The sequence below is a fragment of the Mizuhopecten yessoensis genome, unplaced genomic scaffold (genome assembly GCF_002113885.1).
Source record: "Mizuhopecten yessoensis strain PY_sf001 unplaced genomic scaffold, ASM211388v2 scaffold10185, whole genome shotgun sequence".
NCBI lineage: Eukaryota > Metazoa > Mollusca > Bivalvia > Pectinida > Pectinidae > Mizuhopecten > Mizuhopecten yessoensis.
This window is the reverse complement of record NW_018408421.1, coordinates 490,659-515,074: the sequence shown is the minus strand read 5'-3', so window position 1 is coordinate 515,074 and position 24,416 is coordinate 490,659. Positions and strand designations below refer to the sequence as shown.

Genomic DNA, 24,416 nt, shown 5'->3' with positions numbered 1-24,416 from the left:
AAGATTTCCTGATAAGGAAACATCGCGATCTACAGCACGAAACATAAAAAGTAATCAACTGATGAGGACTAAAATATCTACTGCCATTAAAACATGGGGAAGTTGTAGGATTTTTTTTTACAATTATCATGCAATATATATGTATATCTTATTTTCAAGCGATTTTCTAAATTTTAGAAAGTAGTATTCTTATTTTATAATCATATTTTTCACAAGTCCAAAGGACCAGTTAGGTTAGGTGATTCACTAGTCCTTGCTGAAATCTACTAGTCCAGGACTAGCAGACTAGTGTTAGTGTTAACCCCTGATAAGTGAGTGTAAGGAAGGACAACTCTGGGTAGAGGTTGGTGTAATATTATACTTCATCTGTTAAAACATTATCCCTTATAACATGTTTTCACATTGGGAAAAAGTTTGAAGGAATGAGGAATTCTAATATTTATTTTCAGACCCAAATTAAAACCCCGATACATTTTATCGATACTGACAGCCCAAGGGACAGATCTCACATATTCAACAAACTTATACATTTTGTTCACATATATACACAATTACATATACATTAATAGAAAATACTGTCAGATTTGTGACTAGGTGCATCTAAGAAACTTTGATGAGAACATCAAATTCATGACGATTTTAGAGAAAAAAATAATTGCAAATATATGGCAGTTGTTCCAGGCTTTTGTTTCTACTAACAGAACACATCCAACTTTGTAAGAGATTCATTTTTTAAAACTGTGAAAATGTTCATTTTTGCATTGTAGTTTTTCACACGTTAGTAATTAAAAGATTAATTCATAAAAAAAAATAAAAAAATAAGAAGCCTTTGGTTAGACAATTTAAGAATATTAAGAATTTCCTGTCCCATTATAAGTTTTAGAAACAGAATACAAATGTATCATGTTTATCAACACAACTCTGAACTGGAAATTATTCTGTCTTATAATATTTTTTTTCTTGGCAAAAAAGCACCAATCTCTGGTATAGGTGATGGAAATGTGATATATAGCGAAATATTTATATATTGACAAAGGAAAAAAATAAATTGTTGTCAGAATATAATCAAACTTAATCATATCCATGGATCACAGATTTAACATTTCCATCTTTCAAACCATTCATTTTGAATTTTGAATTAATTTCCAACACTAGTAAGAAGCCTCATTATGGTTATGAGCATATTTGTCCGAATGTGTAATAATTTGTAAATATCTAGGAGATACCTGAAGTGAAGTTTTTGTAAAATGTTTCCATACAGCGATATTTGATTTCTGTATGGTACAATACAATGTATAGTGACAGCCCTATAAAAGCTATACACGAGTTATACAGTAAGTATAATTAAGGAGATCATTTGAAGTCCGGAGATGAGTAAAATGCAGAGTTTAGTCAGAGAGTAATTCATTGTTGTACCCTTGCTATATAACTACTGTATACAGGGAAATTTTCGTCGCAGTTTAGCTTTCGCCTTTTCACCCTCCCCAATGAGGGCAAATTTATCATTACAGCGAATATTTGTACACAGCATGTAATATATAGTAATTACATGTTATTGGGCCAAGATGAAATTTATTGGAAAAAGGTGAAAGTTTTACTGGGCAAAAGTATACCAGGATACCGTATACTATCCCTATACATTACTGCTAGTGGAACTCCAATGTCCCTGTGTAGATATCGTCATTACGTAGGTATATCTGACAACACCACATTTAAAATTAACACAGACATTCATATACATACATAATCTGAAATAAATATATTTACAGATAAATATATCTACAGAGTCCAAACAATCATACTTTAACTATTATAACATTAATTTTCTTAAGACCTATTCCCAGATATTAGTATCAGTCTGAGTCGTAATCATCAAAGTTTTCTCCCCTAACAACTTCTGACTGATGGTAACGCCCCCTACTGGCGAAATCCTCATTATCTTCTGTGAGCTGAGCAGCCATTGTGTGTACAGCAGGGGTAGATGGTGCCACCACAATTTCTTCATGAACTGGTTTTCCTCGTCTGAAATTCAGGACCAATACATGAAACTATAAGAGTATCAAAAATGGAGAATTCTATGCAAGCAACAATTTGTCTGGTGACAGAATAAATATTGTACAAGTCATTGAAACAGTACACAAAACATTTCACTGGCTGGGCTTTATTAACCTGTTCACAATCTTGACCTTAGGCCAAAAAATATTACAGTAAAATCATAATTTTTCATGGGACATTAAATTTCGTTTATTTTTATGGATAACAAAAATCCACGAAATTAAATCTCCACGAAAACATAAATTTGGTACGATATAGATAGGGGAAAATCAGAAATCGTTGAAATATAATGTCCTTGAACCAGGAAAGTATATGAAAACCACGAAATTTTAAATGATTCTACAGTATGCATGTCTCAGGTTTACATGACTGAAAAAACATAGGGTTGTTCAGTCAGGATTAATTTTTATTTCTTTTCTCCACTGTTTTGGAAGGGTATGGGGCTAATTTACAAAAATTACCAAATATATTTTTTGGTCTTTTGAATAATATCTATGGGATTAAATTTAGTTTTGATACCTGCCTATGAAGTAGAGAGGGTACATATTTAAATACCCTTTTTATTTGTTTGTTTGCATCTGGTGGACAAGTCATCCTAACACTTGATGTATGGAGTGTGTTTTAACGAGATATAATTGTTAGTTGGAGGTAAAAACCAGGGTCTATTGGGGTTTATTTTTGGCCTTATCATTCTCTAGAAGATATAAAATGGAAAATGTTATGGTGGATAGTCTGCACCACAAGCTAACACACGCCTCATATGCTAGGTGAGCTAAAAGTTGTGAAAGGAACATGAAATACAGCATTATTATTGCTTATGGTTGCAATTTCAGCTACATTTAATATTTTATCAATCGAGAAATCTCTTACCTACAACACCGCTGGATACCTTCCTTGACCCATTCATAAAAGTTAAAGTCAGCAATACCTGTAACAGATAGGTGATGGGTACATGTCGATAACGTCCGTACATAACACAGTATACGTAACACAGGAAGATAACAATTTTATCAGGCATTATAAAATGTAAGTAGGCTGTAAGTTGCTTTCCCAAAATCTATTGATACAAAAAATATGTATATCTCAGAAACATGAACAATATATATAGGATCTTACATGAGTTGAATTTCATATGAGATTGATGAAATGAGTCTAAGACGAGGCTCGCTAAATGAAAGATTTGTGGCATTTATTCATGTATAACGACAATTTCCATGCAACCTTGAAATGTAAAAAGCTGCCATTTTGACATAAGTGCATAGGTCTGTTGCATAGTTGCTTAGGAAGATGAATCATAGATTCAGTTTTTGAAGGGAGGTAACTCTAACAATTCGGGTCTATTTAGAAGTGACTTTCAACGACAGTTTGGAGGAATTCACAATGTATTTCTCTTAAGCAATTTTTGAACGATCATGGAATAATTAAGGATAGTGAATGATTGACCATAAAATTCCAACCATTACCAGCCCAATCAAAATATATACTCAGTTATAAATCTACATGTGAGACCTGGGTCCTGTGCCAATAGAATTTGACCCATAGAATTTCAGAAGATACTGGGATTTAACATGGTGGGACCCATATCTTTTAACCATACAGTGGAAAAAGACCCATACAAACTAATTGTAGATTGATCACTGTATACCAGCGGCCAGGATGGACCAACCAGTAAGGATACTTACCTGGGAAGTATCCGGGACTAGCTTGTCCTATATATACATATACTATCAAGGCTGCTGTCAGCTCCGCTAAGCCATAAGCCCATTGTATGGAAAACATGATGAAAAAACAAACAAATGTCTGAAAATAAAAAATATTTGATTAAAAACTCTGATTTGCAAGACCCACTCATCTATAGAATGAATATAAGATGAGGAATACCAAATACCTGGTAAAATATTTAATTGCAAGAAAAAGTATTTGGGGATTTCTTAACCTATATCAAACAGGGGAATCAATATGACTTCGTCAACATCAAGCACCAATTATCTTAAAATAAATAAAAATATAAACTTTATTTATTCTACAACAATTATGAAACAAGTTATTTCAACTTATATTAATCAGTCTTGGCCCGGATGTTAGCGTGCAGAGGGTCTATATGTGGGAGGAAACCGGAGTACCTGAGAAAACCCATGTGGTCAGACAGGTGACCCCATACCTTTTCACGTCCGAGCGGGGAATCGAACCCTGGCTGCCTTGGTGAAAGGCAAGTGCGCTATCCACTGCACCACCCAGCCACCCATCTTATAATATATATGTACTAACAATTGTCTTACACAATTAAGATTTCTATACAAATAAGTGGAAATCTGTGCAGTTTAAGTAACATATTCCATGAATGACATTCAGAACAGAATGGACTGGAGTAGTAACTGTCTTTTCTACATACAAAATATTATTGATCACTGAATCTGAAAATTTCAACAGAAGGCCATCAACTTCAAACAACATACAAAGGACAATCGTTGGTACAGCATCTTATGATACATTGAATTATAACCAAGTTAACTCATTCACCCCTGAAATTCCATAATGAACTATTCCAACCTTTGAAATGGAAGAGTTCAAATGTGTCTTCAGGGGTGAATGAGTTAAACAACTACAGAATGGATCTCCAAAGTCAGTTAGATACTTACCCCGAACAGTGAAAGCCAGCGGTTACAGAATACTGAGTACCATGATGTCGGCATTTTGGTAATTTCTGTACTGCGGGGTTTCTTTGGGGACTCTGTCTCTTTAAGAAGTAAAATACCTTTTTTAACATCATTTTTGTTTTTAGAAATTTCTCATCATAATTACAGTGTAAATAAGGAGGAATACAATTTAATAGTTTGAATAGTTTTACATCAGCTTCACAATAAAAAAGTGATCACTGTTCTGTTTGAACTTAAGCATGTGCTCCAGTCTGATTAAACATACAAGAGTTATCTCCCTAAGCGAACCCTGAACCAGGCAACATTTAGAAGTACTTTTATGTTATGAATGTACGTATGTATTCCTGTGACACTGTATTATTAATTAACTTAATTGCATTTATTATTGGCATTATACATGTTTCTTGGTAAAAACTCCTCTGGAAGGAAGACAGATTGTCCACTGGTTTGTATTAAATCTATTAAAAAAATAGTTTTTAGTAGCATTATGTTATGATTGAGAACTACTGTAACATGAGTGTGTCACTACCTGTCACATGAGTGTGTCACTCCCTGTCACATGAGTGTCACTACCTGTCACATGAATGTCACTACCTGTCACATGAGTGTGTCCCTACCTGTCACATGAGTGTCTCTACCTGTCACATGAGTGTCACTACCTGTCACATGTGTGTCACTCCCTGTCACGTGAGTGTGTCACTCCCTGTCACATGAGTGTCACTCCCTGTCACATGAGTGTGTCACTTCCTGTCACATAAGTGTGTCACTACCTGTCACATGAGTTTGTCGCTACCTGTCACATGAGTGTGTCACTTCCTGTCACATAAGTGTGTCACTACCTGTCACATGAGTATGTCACTTCCTGTCACATGAGTGTGTCACTACCTGTCACATGAGTGTGTCAATGAAGGTAACTTCTTCTGTTCATGGTATCAACTCTTCATATCTACATTTTTATAGATTTAAACTCTGTGAAGTTAGATTTTCTGGTTCTTTTAACACTTGATGAAATATTGTATATAAGTAGGTCACATCCTCATGAATGCATGTTATACATTGTTACTCTATAACCTCTATGACTATGGTCAAGAGAACTATTACTGTTATTGACTTTCATTATAAGACAACATGATTCATAAACATATGTATGGGAGGAAAATGTATAAACTTCATTTATTTTACAACAATTATGAAACAAGTTATTTAAACCTTTATTAATTACTTTTGTTGGCCCGGATGTTCGCGATGTACAAAGAAAATTATGCAAAAGGAAAAATAAAAACAACAAATTGATTGTCCTTGACTATATGGTTTGTCCTTGATCTGTAAGATATATGTCTTTGACCTATAGGGCAACCTTCACTTACATATGCAACCACAGTATTTAAAATGACTGAAAGAAATGCAGAAAAATACGGAAAAAACACATCTATTGGATGTCCTTATTGTCCACAGTGACATAATACCTTACCTGTAGCAGTAGCTCCAGTAGTGGCCCCTTTCTCAGGTAAGAGTGAAGATGTATCACTGTGTTCAGAAAATGTATCATGTGACTTAGATTTTTTGGTGGCATCAAAATCTGCATCCGGGGTTGTGGCGGTACTCCCACTTCCCATGCTGCCCTGCCGCACAAGATGGTGCTGCCCCCTTTGAGTCATTCTCTCCGGAAACAATTTGTCCAAATCACTTGCAAATTTTTCAAATGAATCTTTTGGGCGTTCACCATTTAAATGCACCCCTGTTGCACCATAACTCCCTGCAACAGTGCCATTGTTCGCATCAGTTGGTGATGTTGCATCACGAAGCTTTTTAGAATTGGTAGGTGTCACATTGAGATTTCTTTCTCGTTCTTGTCTTTTTTCGTATGTCATGGCTAATGCGAAATAAGTATAGTTGATTGCGGCGTAAGTCATCATAAACGCTGTGGTAACTATAGGAGCTAATGTGTTCACGTCTCCCACACATATAAACAATAACACAACAAGTGTCACAAGGATTAGGGAATATATCGGAACTTTGTTGGGTCCTCTCTGAAAAGATCGAAGAAAATATTTTAGTTTATTTCACTTCAATCAATTATTTAAAAGAAATATACGTTCATGGTCCTTGAGCAAAGTTTCACAAATAATAAAGGGAATTCCATGCTTTTAATTCAGTAAGTCTCTTAGATTAGAGTATTTACTTAAGCTAAGGAACATTAGTGATGCCATGAATTATTTGTGATACAGAAGAATATTTTTGATATTAATCTCATTCTGATTTGTGATACTAAGGAACATTTATGATACTAGGAACATTCATGATACTGAGGAACAATAATGATATTAAGGAACATTCATGATACTTAGGAACATTTATGATAATGAAGAACATTTATGATACTAAGGAACATTTTTGATGCTGAGGAACATTTATGATACTGAGGACTGGTGATATATAAAGCAATATGAAAAAATTTGTAACCAAGAAAATAATCTACATTTCATCTAAATTCCATGTTCATTAATCAATGTGTAGTGAAAGAGGAAGCAATATCACATACACATGCTTAAATTACCCACGATCAAGCTGTAGTTATCTCCCCTTACATCATTTTCACAATCTTCATAATAAAGTACTCCCTAACAAAAGTCACATTAGTAAATACTTACTCCTTGGCCGAGCACCCGTATGATTGGAATAACGTTTTCATTGGCGATGGACTGGAGGATCCTGGGAGGTCCATACAGACTGCCCATACAGGATGACACGGAGGAAATATACAGGCCGATCAGCCACACATAGCCAACAAACGCCACCTACATGGACAAAGAATAATAATGCATCAAATATCATTAGTGAAAAAAAGAAGAAAATTTAATGAAATAGCTTGAATGGTAATCTTTTTGAGTTTGGGTTAAACAAAGGGAGATATTGTACATATGTTTTAGACTATCAAACGATTGTTTAGAACCTTGAGAGTGGGTCAAGGTCATCATACAAAAAATTATAAAGCCAATTTCCCTAGCATGCTACTAGTCATATTACATGACTGTAGAACCTTTGTTATTCAAGATACAGTACATAATTAACAAGGGGAGATCACTCATCACATTAGCTATCGAATAGGCCAAATTATACAAGGTGAAAGTACTCGCCTCTTTACTTATTTTGTAACTGTCCAGTGCAGGAGAAATAAGGGGAGATCACTCACCTCCTTAGCTATCATGTAGTCGCCCAGTAGGTAGGACCTTGAACAAGTTGCTCCAAGGACTAAAGTGAAGGATATGTACAAGATTGTCCTACAATGAGAAAAATATAACTTACAACATAACATCATATTGAGCACCTAGAAAAATATTTTCAAAATTTGCTTTTGATTTTCAAACTTTCAAATGAAAAGATATGTTGCATAAAACTCAAATAACCCATAATGCCTTTAGCTAACTGTTAAAACACCAGAGGCTTGTCTGTTTATTCCGCACAATTGGTTTGTCCTTTTTTAAATGTAACATTTTCAGGTATAAATCCTGGCGGACCTGCAAATGTTTATGCAGGCCTTGCAAGGCTGTCAAGGCTCGTCTGAAAGCAGCGTAAGATTACTCCAACCTTTTTCATAAACCAACACCTCAGGTCCAACTGATTCAACTGTCTGGATCCCATTAATCGAAAGCAGCCCAAGTGTACGTGTCACCCATCAATATTGGTATGTACAATTATTAGGGTTAAGATTCCCATCTGACAGTTTTACCCAGTCTGTCACTCAAACAAAATCCTCGATACTCCAGGGGTTACGCTCACCCCTGGAATATGTCATGACAAAATTGAAGGCTCAGTGTGCGCCACCTTGTGGATGAGACAAGAAGACTAGTTTGATCATTTGATGTACACCAAAGAATCTCTTGGTTGCGTAACGGTAAATATGACTCGCTTTAAAGTTCGGGTGTGGCTCCTTTACAATCTTCAAAGAACATGTATCAGCCTAGCAATCGGTGAGTTTTTTTTACCTGATGCAAATCAAATAGTTAGCCAGATGCCTTCAATTTTGCTATGACATATTCCAGGGGTGCAAAGGGAGAAAGTGACCATAACCCCTGGAGGAACGAACAGCTAAGACAATCTGTCGACTAAGTTTTCAACTAATTTATAGCGGTTATATTTAGCAGGGGTTTTAATTTGCGCTATATTCTCAAAAAAGTTAACCTGTTTTACGGACCTTACCACAACATGTTGAAAATACTTATAACCCAACGCTGTTATGCAAGCTTAAACGACCTCAAATCAGATTTTCACCGGACAACTGGGCAGTCCATGTAAAAACAATACTTACATATAAGTGGCCACAGTATTTTTTTGTGTACACAGTAGGTGATTCATTAATTACAGTTTACTCTTACAAAGGTATTTTCTTTCGAGTGAAGTCACTGGCGGAAGACGACACTCGTGATCAGTGTTTTCAAACAGTTTACATGTATTTTGAGGTTAAACCCTTAAATGATGACACTCAAAATACTTTGCACGACACATGGAATTTGGGTGCACAGCGAAATTCAACCCCCGTCAATATGTACTGACCCCGCAAATTTCAGCGCTATACAGTATATTTATTCAATAACTGAGAAGTGTTTTACTTACGCAACACCCAGTGAGGCCAGTGTGCCGCTGGGGATGTTGTGGAAGGGATCTCGAAGGTCTCCACTCATGTTTATCCCAGCCAGAATTCCCGTGACAGTGGAGAAGAACAGCCCAAGGATACTGAAGAAGTTTTCACCCTCCACGTACTGCGGCCCCGAGTTGTTACGCAGGTTAAACTCGGAGTAACCAGTCACACCATGCTCTAATAAAACAGAAACAAATTTTAAGCACGTCCTTAACTTCATGTTATATGAAACAATATTCTTACGTTTGATTATAAACTTTTATATATTAGTTGTATATAGGATAAAAGCATAGAGAATAAATACTTATATATGTAACTACCGGTAATTGATCCAATATGGGCTCTAGATCCAAACATACGAATGTTCGTTGGATAAATATATTACTTAAATAGATAAACTATATGTACTTATGGGCAAAGAAATAACAACAGTGCAGACAAAGAAAATTTGTCAAATTTTCAGGGCGATCCGCCCCTTTTTGAAGACAGAAACATGAATAATTTTATATCACAGTATATAACAAGGATAAACAGTCACTATGAAATAGTACTGCAACAGCCTGCGGATACAACCTAACAACAAGGGTATATACAATAACAGCGGCATATATCATAAGTGATTACTGGTTTTATGTTTATATATTTTATATTGTGGTATTGTTTCCCCATTTTTTTTTAATTTATTTTTTTACAAATATTTTATTCCCCTAGCCATTTTTTTCATAAATATATATATTAGTATATGTAAGTGTTCATGTTTCTGTCATGAAAAAAAGACAGATTGCTCTAAAAATTCCTTTGTCTGCACTGTACTTATTACTTCCTTGCCCATATAGCTACCGGTAGTTATATTGTTATAGAATATGCATTCACAGCATTAAACCTGTACATTTGGTACATAAAACAGCAATCTTTAAAAATAGTCTCAAACCAATTTTCATTTAAATTTGAATTGGGATTCTAGTGTAAGCATTTTGATAACAGATTAATCATACAAATTGGAAAAATATCTTACCAATGATAGAATCAGATTTGCCAACAGAAATTAATCAAAATTTGTATGATATTAAAAAGAGCATACAGCGGAACTTAATTGTTAATCATCCACTACTAATCCAACTGTCTAATTAGGAAAGGTTGCTAGATTAAGTATAGTCTGAAATGTTAGCTACTGTTGTAGAATCGCGCAAAGCAGCCCTATCTGTTACCTGTTAATTACCAAACAATTAATACAGATAATGTTCCGTTGTGTTAATAACTGTCAAATCGTCAATGAACTAAAATTGGCGATAAACTCCATTCAATTTGTTACAAACCCTTTATTGATAATTTTACAATCATTGCAATGACGTGTAACATGCATGGAAGATTAGATAAAGTGCAAAATATACTGATCAGATATCAAATTAATATGGGATGTACCTTATTTCACTCGAGCCTTCTGGATTTTTTTTATTCCCTAACATTAATAAACATTTTGGAACAATGTGCTGACAGACTATTATGCGTTGTGCAACCCAACAACAGTATGCAATGTTTGCAGTATTTTATACAGATAAAGCAAAGAGTAGACTAGTAGAGGGGTATGTTTACGGTTTAATTGCAAAGTTAACTCTCAATTATGGCGATATAATGGATTAAGATGATATACATGTATTGAGAAATAGTCAAATAAAAAGGGTGAATTTTTAAAATTGATATAAACTAAACATAGTTGGAAAATGAAACACAGGGCATAATATGATATACTATCATAGGTTTACTCCACAGAATCGGGTCATCAGACTACTTATATAGTAAATTAGTAACAACTTACCCACATCTGTGTGTAGGAAGGAGCCGACAATCATGTCCATGGCTGACAGGAATAGCGCCATCAGTAGAACAAGCTGTAGACGGATCACCCACTTAACCCCCGCCACGTTTATACCTGGACATAAAAAAAAAAAATAAGGTCCGAAAATCACCCACTTAACCCCCGCCACGTTTATACCTGGACATAGAAATAAAAAAATAAAGTCCGAAAATAACCCACTTAACCCCCGCCAAATTTAAACCTGGACAAAAAATATGTCAGAAAATCACTGACTTCATCCCCATTACAATATTTAGCTGGAGGGAAGGATATGCTACATCCTGTGTTTATACAAAATAGAATTTATTAGCCTAACAATATTCTTAACCAAATAGGGTCAGAATCCCTTCAAATATATATCGAATAAGTAGGATTTTATAAAACATACATTTATTTCTTCTCACAAACCCAATCTTTGGGGCAAATTAACAAAATAAATCTAGATTTTCATCATCAAACTGTTCAAAAAAGGAACAACTTGTTTGCTGAAGAGAAATAGTTAGAACAGTGCCTTTAGCCAGGTAAAACGTCACCCAGAGTGACAAAGACATGATAACTTCACTGAAGCCATGAAGTTGTCAAATCTATTTTAACATGTGATGTTCTGTATATTTACCCAGCAGGAGAAGTACCAGTCCTACGGCCACTCCCTTTGCTATCCATGTGTTTTCCACGTGGGCCAGACCCATAATGGACTCTCCAAACCCCATTACAGACAGGGAACAGCTCACAGACTGTCAGGCAAAAGAATACCAATAAACAATCACAATTTTCAGAACTAACATTCCTCTTTCCTCCAAGCATATCAAACATTAATCAAATAAGGTCATTAATCTGATCATTTATATATAATGGGTAATTAACCAATCCCTATAAAATCTTGTTTTTCTTGAAAATGATGAAAGATGTCCTGGTAATTATTATTTTGATTACCCAGTTAAGTGCCAGTAAAAATAGCTAATCTTAAATATTGTTCTCAGGTTCATGTGAACCAAACATTATGTAACAATAAAACAAAGGAAATTATTTCTATTTGTTCATAAACAGTGTAGTAACAATTATATTTTTTGCCCTTGTTGTCAAGAGAAACATGAATCTTTGTTTCTGTCATACTTATCATTGATCTATGAGGGCAAAGCCCAAATGAAATTGAGGGGAAACAAAGATTCATGTCTCCCTAACACAAGGGCAGTACATATTTTATTATAATGAAATACCACAGTAACATGACACTAAATAAAATAGTTTTGTGCCATTGTTGTCATCCGCTTCAGTCACACAGATCTTAGATCTGATGCCTCATGTTTATTTTTCGAGAGTGGTCCCAATTTAACCAAAAAATGACAGTCGCAGTCAGCAAAATCATAACCGATAGAAAAAAGGCCGACCAGCTGCCTCTTATGTTATAGGAGTAGGGAGACTGAAGCTCATAAGGGAAACTCAAGGTCTAACTTCCCCTCTGTGTGATAAATATTAAATCCAACCATTGTCACATGTTGTTCAACAAATCATTTTAACCTCTGATTTCTCATGTTAGAACTTAATGGTAGACCCATAGACAATCACCATGAAAAACACTGACAGTCTCTGGAAATATATATGTTAATATACATTCCATGTATAAACTTTATTTATTTTGTAACAATTACGAAACATGCTATATCAACTTATATCAATCACTCTTGTTGGCCCAGATGTTTGTGCACTGGGTGTCTTAATGTGGGAGCAACAGGCATACCCAGAGAAAACTAACATGGTTTAGCAGGTGACCAATACCTTTTCACGTCAGATCTGGGAATAAAACCCTGGCCATCTTGGTGAAAGGCATGAGAGTTATTTCAATAGGCCTATAAAAAATACATTTTCCATAGACCTATTGTTTATGGAGTGTACATTTGATTTGATTTCTTTTTCTTGACATCATATGAACTTACCTGTGCAAAGCAGTAGATGACACCGATACTGCCCCCAATTCTGGCCCCAAGGACATGTGACAGTAGAAAGTACACGCCCCCAGACTCCATCTTACACCGTTCACACACCCCAATGGCTGACAGAGCCACGATCAGGACTATCACCACAGCAACGATGATTGTCAAAATTGTCAGACCTATCCCTGAGTTCCCCTATAAAAAATAAGATTTTAATTAGCATCTTATAAATCAATTTTAATCCTTTTCAACACCGTAGACCATAATGAACTCATCCAGATGAATGTGTGGTTGAGTCTACTAGAGTAATCTAGGGATGAAAGGGTTAAAGATTCCCTGGAATTCCTTAGACTGACTACCAGCTGCACCTAAATGTTTTTGAAGAATTTTCCGGCTGCATTTGTCTTCTAACTTATCTCCCCCTAGTTTTGAACTTGGGAATCAGACATCTAAGCGATCAAATTTTGAAGAGCTTATTTCTTTTCTAAATTATTTAATATTCTATAGGCAGGGATCAGTCTAAAGGAACAGCTGGAGAAAATGGCAAAAAAACACCAACTTAATTTGTAGGTTTTTGATGAAAATACACAATTTTATCAGATTAGATTCAATTTTTTATTAATTTATGAAAATTAGGATTATTTTCTTTTATTCATGTCTTAAAAAAGTCATTTTGCTAGGGTTTAAATCACATAGATAACAGGATTTCATTAGACTAGAAGTTCAGTCATAATTATTGGTAATTGGTAAGCAACTGGACTTCTAAAATGATTTATAATTCCAAATATATACTGCATACCACGAAATGTTCGTGGGTACTTTCCTTCAAACCATGAAGCATTTAGGATGGTTTCGTGGTACTGTACAAACTCTCGTGGATATCAAACAGTGTTAACAAACAGTAGACATGTATATAATTTATTTTCATGGTTCAATAGCAACCACAACAAGGTTACCGCGAGCAGTATATAATACGCCCGTCACACATTGAATGAGCAGTTGTTTGTATGATTGAAATATATGAAGTATTTATGAGTACTTGATATTAAAAGAGAAATCATTCAACATAACAGGTAGATCAATGATTGCAATACAACATCATGGAACGCATGCACCGCATTAATGAAACAAAGGGGAATAACTCCAATTATTACGGTCGGATAATGGCGGTTATCGAACTTGTTCCGAGGTTTCATGGTAATTACCCTTGTTGTGAAGTTTGAAGTTAATCCGTTAATAATTACTCGAGATTTCGAGCGGACACTGTTTGCATGCCCGCCCGCCCACCCGACCGCCTGCCCGCTCACGTGATAACATAATACGTCCCCGTCTTCGACGAGTGTATAAAAACCACAAATGTTTATACACAAAGAATATTTAATTTATACAGTAATTATGTGAACTTGATTTTTCCTTCATTCCAGCCTTTCGCTATGAATTTTGCATTATTCACGGTTTCTTTTTCAGCTAATTTATAAATATTCAGAAAATTTAATTAACACATATCAATTAAACAAATTTGGAAAGTCGAACCAGCTGTGAGATTACGTACAACAATCCATCCCATTCGGAGGAAGATGATCACTCCAAGGATGTTGATCATACAGGAAGTGAACACTCCGTCCCAAGTTCCGAACAGGACCGGCTCCGAAATGAAGAAATTGGCCTTGTACCATGGTTTCTGTGGCGAAAGACTCTAAAACACAGAATATTAGCAGTGTCAATTAGTGTAATCTACAGTTAATTCCAAACAATTTTTATAATTTTGTTATTACACTATTGAATGTACAGATATGAAAATTCCCCCCAAATCTCTAATGCACCGACATATTTCTGCTGCTACATGAGATTTTAATTTTCAAACCAAAAGAGCAATGAATATTTTTTACTTTTACCTGGTAAAATGGTTTTTTTAAATAATATTATGGCAATCATTTTGAAACAAGAACATTTTTTTTTTAATTTCAGCATTCAAATAACAATTTAATTTAAAAATGAGTTTTTCATGTTATTTGTTAGATGATTTTGAAATATAAAGTGACATTTGTAGTATTGTTCTTAAAATTTTGATAACATTATTAATTGAAATTGTCCCTGATTGTAACAATATAATCAATAAATCATACTTAACTGAAACAAGTCAATAATATTGCCCTGACAATAAACTAAAGGCAGCTCTGCCTTGTAATACATATGGTGTTTAACTCATTCATCCCTGAAGACACATTTGAACTCTTCCATTTCAAAGGTTGGAATAGTTCATTATGACATTTCAGGGGTGAATGAGTTAAGGTTGCTACACAGACCTATAACGTTTTACAGTGCGGTGACTTTGATTAACAAAGACACCGGGAAGGACCCAATCAATAGTGGACATTTATTGTAACTGGCGTGGTTGCTAAATATAGTAACGTCAGCGGGATGCTACATGAAAGCCTTATCAATCACCAAGGAAACTCCATAAACATGGGGTCAGCGTCAGGCCGACCAGTTATGTCCATATTGTACTGTCGATAAATCTATGCCTAGGATTAATCCACCTTTTATTCAAAACAAAGCAGATGCTAATTTAAAGGGGTCCTGTAGTGGACCCTTCAAAACTGAAATTGGCCCTATACTACATTGTAATTTCCATTTTCTTTTAATTTTACATTATGACCCCATAAATGTTTTACAAGGGCCAAACATTTGGAAATGGCCCAAGTAACTCTAATCTTTCTGTATATATATATATATATATAATCTTTTTTAAAGAATATAGGTGGGTTTTTTTCACCACCTGACTGTGACCTCAATTCAAATGCAACCTTTGTTCTAAATAAGGGCTAGAATGGCATGGCATGAAACTAAAATTCTATTTAAAGTAACAGTTAATTTAATCTTCCTTTAACCTTTACTGACCTCAAAAACAATACCAAGCATCCTCTCCTTCTAACCAAACACTGTATACCAAATATGGGCATGATTGTCCAAAAAGAGTACCTGTTATCCATGGCTAATATATATGTATACTTGTGCATACCAAAATCACAGTTATGAAGGTCAATAATACTTAGTATTCCAAATCTAACTTCTTGAAATATTATTTTGATACAAATGTACATGGTGCATGTTATACACTTTTAAATTATACTATATGTGGCTCATTATCACAGAAACTGGGTACCTACCGGTATGTATTCCTGTTAATCTCACATTTCACTTTATATCACTTTCCCTCTAACTAATAACATGTGACATTAACTGAAAAACACACACTTTACAAAGGCAACAAGTTAAGGAGAAACTAATTTACATTTTGTTTAAGCAGCGGCCATATCTTACAGCCACACACGTAGTTGAAGGTAGTGGGGGATGGCCGTAATTGACTGTAGTAGATCGTAGGTGACCTTAGTTAAACTATTAAATGTAGTTAGACGTAGTTATGAACTTCAAGAAACCCATGATTTGGCTGAGGTAAGCTGAAATTTTTTCAACATGTTCGAAATATCTCTCCGGTGAGTTTGATTCTGCCAATACACTTCTGTGACCGTAGTTTGAACGTAATTGACCTTATTTGACTGTAATTGACTGTAATTGATAGTAATTTATGTAGTTGCCTGTAGTTAAACGTAGTGCAACCGTAGTTAACCCTAGCCATTTTGCACGTAGTTCAATGTAGTTGGCCGTATTTACACGTAGTTCGCCCTACTTTCTTTATTAAATTTCCTCATTTGCCTATTTTGAACCTAGGTGACCATAGTGGCACTAAGTCAACTATGTTCACATGAACTATGGTCAACGACGTGCGTGACTGTATGATGTGACCGCGACTTAAGTCTAAACCTGGAACAATATTCCCGAGGATGTCGTATCAGCTCTAAACATACCAGAAGACGTCGTAAACATAAACACATTTAAGAACAGAATAAGTTAACTTTAGAAGAATGAAGAACTTCATATTAAGCATATATAGGGCAAATACAAATAACTATGAAATTCAAATTTTATAATCGTTTAATTTTCAGTCCAGTGTAGTTTGTAGAGTGTAAAGCAGTGCTTTATCAACTCCGGTATCAGAAACTTTTTCTAACCTAATTGTATATTTGTCTGCACCAAAACTTTTTTTACTTCTTATGTCTTGCGTCTCAACAGATGCACGCACACGATATATCACAGATACTGTTGAGGTAATATTTCAACCTTGTTAGACCTACATCTTGTTGATCGGCAGTAAATTGTGTAAATACAAGAGTTAAAGTAAAAATGTACACAGGACGACAGACTAAAGCAGTCAGATGTCCCTGTAACAGAATGTCAGAGAAACATTAGGGCCATCGACACCTACATTATGTAGTACTAGGTGTTGGGTTACCCATTTCACAATACCTGCGATTGTGGCAACAGGAGGTCATTGATTTTGTATCATTGCTTATACTTACAGCAATTCAATACCCTTCCCTCAAATACAAATCCTTCCTTTGTCTGCTAGGCCTAAACCTGCTGCACCTTACCTACATATCAACATGCACAGCGTCCCCAGGCATCATATGTTAAAACAAATTTAGATCGTTATCTGGAGTGTAAGGCATAACAACTTGACTGGCTGGGATCATGATGTCATAATGTTCAAATGTATGTGAACGATTTATGGTGCAGAAAATATCAAATACAAAGGCATAAACCCATAAATTTATCATAAATGTTCACATCCACCAAGTATTGACTTTCTATAAACAGGTTTAGAAGTTGTAAATGTGGTGTTCAGCAGTAAAGGTTTTTTTCTGATTTTGACATCTCGTAACCAATCCCCCAAATTATGATAATGATGTTTAGGTGAAAATATGGCATCTAGAAGGGAATTTCCAGTAAATTTAAATTTGATTTGGGACAGTTCAGCAGCCTTTTTACTTTTTTCCCCAATTACTATATAGAAAATAAACACTTTTAATAACACTGTACTACTGTCATTTTCCTTTTAAGTTATGAAATCAAAATATAAGGATTGAATAGTAATAAACTTGGCTATTGTTGGACAGGTCAATAAACAATGATCTACTATCCATCAATAGATAAGTTTTTCATCTAATCCTTAGGTGCGATTGTGCAATGACCTTGACCCTGGTTATTTACCTGGTCCTCCCTAAAAAGCTCGTTCTGTTTTCCGTCGTCTACTTGTTGGTAACCGTCCTCAACATCTGCGTGTGTGTATTTCTTAGCCTGGCCCGCCTCCTGTTGGTCGGCGCTCAGTCCAAACCGACTCCAGTCCGGCGACTTCTTCCTCTTCTGTTTAGATCCTTCCCCTGCCGACGCCATCAGAGCAGCGTTTTCATCTGACGACCCAGACATGGCGGATAACAGTGACAACAAGGTCTCGTACAACTCACAAAAGTGGGGTCGTCTTTATATCCCATGTTTTAGTGTCATTTTAAATTTCACCTGAAATGAAAGGAAACATTATTTAGACAACTGAATGATGTATTTATAGTCCTCCTGCACGAAGACTTCTGAACAGACTTTCAGGCAGAATTCATCTTTGGTTATAAGATCAGAGGACTTAGTTAATATCTAAGTTTCATGGATTGCCATGTAATCAGGATATTTAGCTATGATGATTTTTTATTGGAGAAAAAGGGTAAGAAAACAGGCTGCTTAATGACTTTTAATAAAATATCTGAGATTGTTTGGTCCAATTAGGTGGAAACTTTTGTTCAGTACATGTTTTTCAAAAATCAAATTAAGTTTTTTTTAATGGTGATGATGCATAGCAAGTAAATATAAACCTTTAATAAACCACAGATATCTTAAATCTCATCATGCAATAGTACACGTACTAAGACAAAAATAATCCCTTGATGGGACGCACGAGTAATATTCTAATTTCAATGCACACAATACATTTCTCATAAAACCCTACACCCAAATTCAAACATAGTGAGCATAAAAAACACACCCAAATATAGAACTTAATGTCTCGCAGTACTGAGAAAGCTTAAGTAAGTATAAATGTGTTATGTTGCATTATATGAAGCCTTCCCATGGTATTAGTTACAAGCTTCAAACCTTAAGGATGTACTGTACTATTTTTTCTCTTATATACAGTGACCTCCCCTTGATGTTTTGGTTTCGGATATAACTGTACACAGTTTGACCGGGCCACTTAGGTTGACTTTAGCTAGCTATGTATAGCTCCATCAGTAAGAATGACAATCTGATGACACATTATTTTAATTCTGGTCTTGCCCTGCTGAAGTTTTACACTCAGAACAATCATTTGCTGATGATCTTTTGTTCATTTCATATTTGTTATTTTTTAATTAACATCCCTTAAGGTATGGTTTTCTTTTCATAAATAAATAACATAGCCATATTCCGTCTTTTCGTATTGCAGAGTTATCTGCTGTTGTGAGCAGCCTCAATACGGTATTGATTGTTATTACATTATAGTTTGTGTGAGAAAATCACGTTGTTTTCTCAAACATTTATGACGTTACTGTCACAAACAAATGACGTAACAATCAATACCTGTTCACAAGAGCAGATAACTCTGCAATACACATGTAAAGTCATTCCGGTCAAAACAGTTTACAATGTATAGTTACCAGTTTTGGCAGTGGTATGGTGAGCCTTGTAATCAATACAGGTGAGCACATCATTGAAATCTTCCTCAACACTAACACTTAGTACTTAGTACTTCCAGTAGGTAGACTAGGTACATATACAAGCAGAAGAAATGGGACCTTTAACAAATAACTTATATAACTAGATAATTTGATGGTCTTTCATTTTCAAACAAAAAAGGGGGATCACGGCAAATACACATGCTGAGTTGATCTATAGATGTTTGTACAAAGAAGTGAATGAAATGCCTAGCGGACACAATGGGCTGGACCGGACACAATGGGCTGGACCGGTGGGCTAGCTGATAGTGATAATCCACCCAACCATTTACTAAACACTAGCTAGCTATATAGAGTAGAAGGAATGTTTATTATCAGGTTTGTTAAACCCGCGGCTTTAAGGTGAATAGACAATGCCTGAAAGTGTTGTAGACACTTCCCTAATTGTAGACTCTACCATTCATTTATCTGGATCAGTCTATTATGGTCTACAGTGGTGAAAGGGTAAAACTCAGCAATGTACATACTGTACTGTATAGATATATACCTGGTAGTACATTTTTACAAACTTTCGACACTTCCTGAGATATATATACCCGGTAGTCGTTTAAACTCAGCAATGAACATATTGTACTGTATAGATATATAGTACATTTTGTACAAACTTTCGACACTTCCTGTAAACTCAGCAATGTACATACTGTACAGATACATATACCCGGTTAACTCAGCAATGTACATACTGTACAGATACATATACCCGGTTAACTCAGCAATGTACACACTGTACAGATACATATACCCGGTTAACTCAGCAATGTACACACTGTACAGATACATATACCCGGTTAACTCAGCAATGTACACACTGTACAGATACATATACCCGGTTAACTCAGCAATGTACACACTGTACAGATACATATACCCGGTTAACTCAGCAATGTACACACTGTACAGATACATATACCCGGTTAACTCAGCAATGTACACACTGTACAGATACATATACCCGGTTAACTCAGCAATGTACACACTGTACAGATACATATACCCGGTTAACTCAGCAATGTACACACTGTACAGATACATATACCCGGTTAACTCAGCAATGTACACACTGTACAGATACATATACCCGGTTAACTCAGCAATGTACACACTGTACAGATACATATACCCGGTTAACTCAGCAATGTACACACTGTACAGATACATATACCCGGTTAACTCAGCAATGTACACACTGTACAGATACATATACCCGGTTAACTCAGCAATGTACACACTGTACAGATACATATACCCGGTTAACTCAGCAATGTACACACTGTACAGATACATATACCCGGTTAACTCAGCAATGTACACACTGTACAGATACATATACCCGGTTAACTCAGCAATGTACACACTGTACAGATACATATACCCGGTTAACTCAGCAATGTACACACTGTACAGATACATATACCCGGTTAACTCAGCAATGTACACACTGTACAGATATATATACCCGGTAGTCGTTTAAACTCAGCAATGTACACACTGTACAGATACATATACCCGGTAGTCGTTTAAACTCAGCAATGTACATACTGTACTGTATAGATATATAGTACATTAACTCCCTATACAATTACTGTATAGTCTAAAAATATTTATATGTAACTGTAAATTTTATTTATCTTTGTAACAACAATTATGAAACAACTTATTTCAACTTATATAAATCACTCTTGTTGGCCCGGATGTTCGGGCGTGGAGGGTATTAATGTGGGAGGAAACCGGAGCACCCGTAGTTAACCCACATGGTTGGGCACTGGTGACTCCATACTTTTTCACATCCGATCGGGGAATCGAACCCCAGCTGCCTTGGTGAAAGGCATGTGCACTATCCACTGCCCCACCCAGCCACCCTATTTATAAGGTTCTATCATTTACAGGTATTCCTCTTCATCTATTTTAAATGAAACACTTTTATGGTACTCTGTATGTAATTCTTTTCATAAATTGTTTCAATATACTGAACAGGTTAAGCTGGATTCACAACATTATTAGCATATAACTACAACTAATACTGCAAGATTTTCATAAAAACTTCAGCTTGTTTTGACATCTGTCTGAAAATGTATGTATGTTTTGACTCGGATGGATTACGGACTAAAATACTCTTAAAGCTGAACGAAACTTTTCATTTCATAAATTTTCAAAGCCGCGTAGATATTCAAAACCTGATTATAATTTTATGTATAGAAAACCAAAATTATCCTTTTAGACAAGAAACATTTCTTGATAACAAGTTTTATAGCCGTGCATAGCAGTTTGAGAAAAATAATATAATTACAAAAATTTCACTCACCACCACTTCGTCAACCTGACAAATCTTTTGAACATGAGCCCATGGATTGAAAGTATACAGCACTTGACTCGGGGTGTCTCCAAAAGTATGGTGTCTATATATAGTGGGTAAAGATCATTGCATTGATACCTTACAAAAATAAAGGTGTTGACTGCGATCTTGATATTTAAACACAGGAATTAAGCCCTGAGGGACTGTTCAATGGTCCGTTCGGACAACATGTGTATACTGCCACACAACTTTAGTGAGAGTATATGGTACACATGTACTAACTCTGATGGGGTTTTGATCACCCAAAGTGTTAACACTATCCTGACCTATGTGGTAAATGTGGTAAATAAATGAGATGATTTTGAGACAACTCTAATCCTCTACCTGTCCCAACAATAACTGTATTATTATAAGAGAGTGCCCCCCCTCCTTTCCACTCAAACAAAAAAACAACTCTACCTGTCCCAACAATAACTGTATTATTATAAGAGAGTGTCCCCCTTTCCCTTTCCACTCAAACCATCCTCTATCCGTCCTCATAACAATTGTATTGTTATAAGGGAGTGTATACCCCTCCACTCAAACCATCCTCTACCTATCCCAACAATAATTGCATTATTATAAGAGAGTGTCACCCCCCCCCCCCATTTCCACTCAATCAACCCTCTACCTGACCCCACAATAATTGTTTTGTTATAAGAGATTGTCCCCCCACCCCCTTTCCACTTAAACCACCCTCTACCTGTCCCCACAATAATTGCATTGTTATAAGAGATTGTCCCCCCACCCCCTTTCCACTTAAACCACCCTCTACCTGTCCCCACAATAATTGCATTGTTATAAGAGAGTGTCCCCCCCCCTTTCCACTTAAACCACCCTCTACCTGTCACCACAATAATTGCATTGTTATAAGAGAGTGTCCCCCCCCCTTTCCACTTAAACCACCCTCTACCTGTCACCACAATAATTGCATTGTTATAAGAGAGTGTCCCCCCCCCTTTCCACTTAAACCACCCTCTACCTGTCACAACAATAATTGCATTGTTATAAGAGAGTGTCCCCCCCCCTTTCCACTCAAACCATCCTCTACCTGTCACCAGAATAAATGTATTGTTATAAGGGAGTGTGTCCCCTCCACTCCAACCACCCTCTAACTGTCCCAACAATAATTGTATTGTTATAAGGGAGTGTGTCCCCTCCACTTCAACCACCCTCTAACTGTCCCAACAATAATTGTATTGTTATAATGGAGTGTGTCCCCATACACTCAAACCACCCCCTAACTGTCCCAACAATAATTGTATTGTTATAAGGGAGTGTGTCCCCCTCCACTCAAACCCCCCTCTAACTGTCCCAACAATAATTGTATTGTTATAATGGAGTGTGTCCCCATACACTCAAACCACACTCTAACTGTCCCAACAATAATTGTATTGTTATAAGGGAGTGTGTCCCATCCACTTCAACCACCCTCTAACTGTCCCAACAATAATTCAAACCACCCACTACCTGTCCCAACAATAATTGTATTGTTATAAGGGAGTGTGTCCCCTCCACTTCAACCACCCTCTAACTGTCCCAACAATAATTCAAACCACCCTCTACCTGTCCCAACAATAATTGTATTGTTATAAGGGAGTGTGTCCCCTCCACTTCAACGACCCTCTAACTGTCCCAACAATAATTCAAACCACCCTCTCCCTGTCCCAACAATAATTGTATTGTTATAAGGGAGTGTGTCCCCCTCCACTCAAACCCCCCTCTAACTGTCCCAACAATAATTGTATTGTTATAATGGAGTGTGCCCCTTCCACTCAAACCCCTCATTAACTGTACGAACAATAATTGTATTGTTATAATGGAGTGTGTCCCCATCCACTCAAACCACACTCTAACTGTCCCAACAATAATTGTATTATTATAATGGAGTGTGTCCCCCTCCACTCAAACAACCCTCTACCTGTCTCAACAATAATTGTATTGTTATAATTGAGTGTGTCCCCCTCCACTCAAACCACCCTCTAACTGTCCCAACAATAATTGTATTGTTATAATGGAGTGTGTCCCCCTCCACTCAAACCACCTTCTTACTGTCCCAACAATAATTGTATTGTTATAAGGGAGTGTGCCCCCCCCCCTCCACTCAAACCACCCTCTCACTGTCCCAACAATAATTGTTGTGTTTTAAGAGAGCCCCCCCCCCTTTCCACTCAAACCATCCTCTTCATGTCCCCACAATAATTGTTTTGCCTCCCTCCACTCAAACCACCCTCGATCTACCCGTCCCCACAACATTTGTATTGTTATAAGGGAATGTACCCCCCCCC

At 36.1% G+C, this 24,416-nt stretch overlaps 1 protein-coding gene across 4 annotated transcripts in view; it reads right to left on the bottom strand.

Moving 5' to 3' along the window:
- Nucleotides 1-232: 232 nt before the first annotated feature.
- Nucleotides 233-24,416, bottom strand: part of LOC110459706 (solute carrier family 12 member 8-like) — a 37,508-nt gene continuing 13,324 nt past the window's right edge. For all 4 annotated transcript variants that reach the window (XM_021512083.1, XM_021512086.1, XM_021512084.1 and 1 more), the window contains exons 2-14: nt 18,250-18,555; nt 14,690-14,833; nt 13,141-13,332; nt 11,823-11,940; nt 11,168-11,281; nt 9,327-9,528; nt 7,906-7,993; nt 7,364-7,510; nt 6,184-6,742; nt 4,695-4,792; nt 3,738-3,855; nt 2,926-2,983; nt 233-2,022 (exon numbers count right to left, since the gene is read on the bottom strand). In XM_021512083.1, the coding sequence (XP_021367758.1) occupies nt 1,854-2,022; nt 2,926-2,983; nt 3,738-3,855; nt 4,695-4,792; nt 6,184-6,742; nt 7,364-7,510; nt 7,906-7,993; nt 9,327-9,528; nt 11,168-11,281; nt 11,823-11,940; nt 13,141-13,332; nt 14,690-14,833; nt 18,250-18,465 (2,223 nt within the window). In that variant the 5' untranslated portion in view covers nt 18,466-18,555 and the 3' untranslated portion in view covers nt 233-1,853. The remainder of the gene's footprint in view (nt 2,023-2,925; nt 2,984-3,737; nt 3,856-4,694; nt 4,793-6,183; nt 6,743-7,363; nt 7,511-7,905; nt 7,994-9,326; nt 9,529-11,167; nt 11,282-11,822; nt 11,941-13,140; nt 13,333-14,689; nt 14,834-18,249; nt 18,556-24,416) is intronic.